General features: G+C 42.0%; 1 protein-coding gene across 1 annotated transcript in view; it reads left to right on the top strand.

Moving 5' to 3' along the window:
* Positions 1 to 1,134, top strand: part of cart4 (cocaine- and amphetamine-regulated transcript 4) — a 1,919-nt gene extending 785 nt beyond the window's left edge. Inside the window, exon 2 of the mRNA XM_034892819.1 lies at positions 504 to 1,134. Within this exon, the coding sequence (XP_034748710.1) occupies positions 504 to 611 (108 nt within the window). The 3' untranslated portion in view covers positions 612 to 1,134. The remainder of the gene's footprint in view (positions 1 to 503) is intronic.
* Positions 1,135 to 1,544: the final 410 nt, after the last annotated feature.

The following is a 1,544-nucleotide window of genomic DNA, read 5'->3' as shown; positions in this document are numbered from 1 at the left end:
CCCCCCCCCCCCCCCCCCCTCACCTCCGGCGCTGTCCCTAGAAACATAGACATGGGGCAGAATGATGGGACATACCATTTATGGGGGAGTTTAGAGAGCACAGTCTCTAAACAAAATGTATATACTGTATATTATATTCCACATTTTTAATGCAATGTCTGTCTCCCTGTTGGTCTGTCTGTCTCTCTGCCTGTCTCCCTGTTGGCCTGTCTGTCTGTCTGTCTCCCTGTTGGTCTGTCTGTCTCTCTGTCTGTCTCCCTGTTGGTCTGTCTGTCTCTCTCTGTCTGTCTCCCTGTTGGTCTGTCTGTCTCTCTGTCTGTCTCCCTGTTGGTCTGTCTGTCTGTCTCTCTTTGTCTGTCTGTCTCTCTGTCTGTCTCTCTGTCTGTCTCCCTGTTGGTCTGTCTGTCTCTCTGTCTGTCTCCGTGTTGGTCTGTCTGTCTCTCTGTCTGTCTCCGTGTTGGTCTGTCTGTCTCTCTCTGCCTGTCTCTCTGTCTCTCTGCCAGTGTGATGTGGGGGAGCGCTGTGCGCTGAAACACGGTCCTCGTATCGGCCGACTGTGCGACTGTCTGCGTGGAGCGGCTTGCAACACCTTCTTCTTGCGCTGCTACTGAACGAACACACACACACACACACACACACACACACACAAACACACACACACACACACACACACACACACACACCTCAACCGGTTGTCTTTGTTTTACAGTTTCAGTGTGTGTGTCACTCAGATGTTTTATTTTTGTTAAATAAAGATTGTCCATAAAGCTGCTGACGCCCTTCATCAACACTTCATTTCATTCAGAAATAAACGTTATATTTCAGAGTTGAACTACAGAATAACATAATGTGGAATTATTAGGTGTCTATGTACCGATATATCTGATGATATTAGGCATTTCCCAAACTATCGGTATCTGCATCTATAATAACATAAAAAATTACTGTAGTAAAATTACGGTAAATAAAAAACAGACGGAGCAGCACAATCTTGCTCGTTCCTAGGCAACAATTTGAAAATATAACGCTAGTCTTGTCCAATATATTGTTTCATCAGAATCATTTATAATGACAAATAAATGAATATTTAAAAAAATAAAAACAGACGGTCAACCCTGTTGAGGAGTCTGTCCACCAGAGGATATCATATGTTATATATAATATTTAATATACTGTAAGTAATATATAATACACTGTATATAATATAATATATATATATATATATATATATAAAATATATAATAATCTCTTCTTCATGGAGAACTACACCGAATTTTCCTTTCAGAGTAAAAATATATTCTCAAATTAGATTTTAAAACCTTTGAATGTGTCAAATAGTGGATCTGTGTCTTTGAACGCACCGTCAGGGCGAGTGTCCAGATGTTAAGTATGACATGAAAGAAGAAGGGAACTCACATCAGCTGATCCCCCGTCAGCTGATCCTCCGTCAGCTGATCCTCCGGCAGCTGATCCTCCGTCAGCTGTTCCCCGTCAGCTGATCCAGATGTGCTGTGGAAACTCAATGTAGTAAATAAAGAAACATC

This window comes from Etheostoma cragini, chromosome 14 (assembly GCF_013103735.1).
Source record: "Etheostoma cragini isolate CJK2018 chromosome 14, CSU_Ecrag_1.0, whole genome shotgun sequence".
Lineage (NCBI taxonomy): Eukaryota > Metazoa > Chordata > Actinopteri > Perciformes > Percidae > Etheostoma > Etheostoma cragini.
This window is presented reverse-complemented; position numbering and strand designations above follow the sequence as displayed.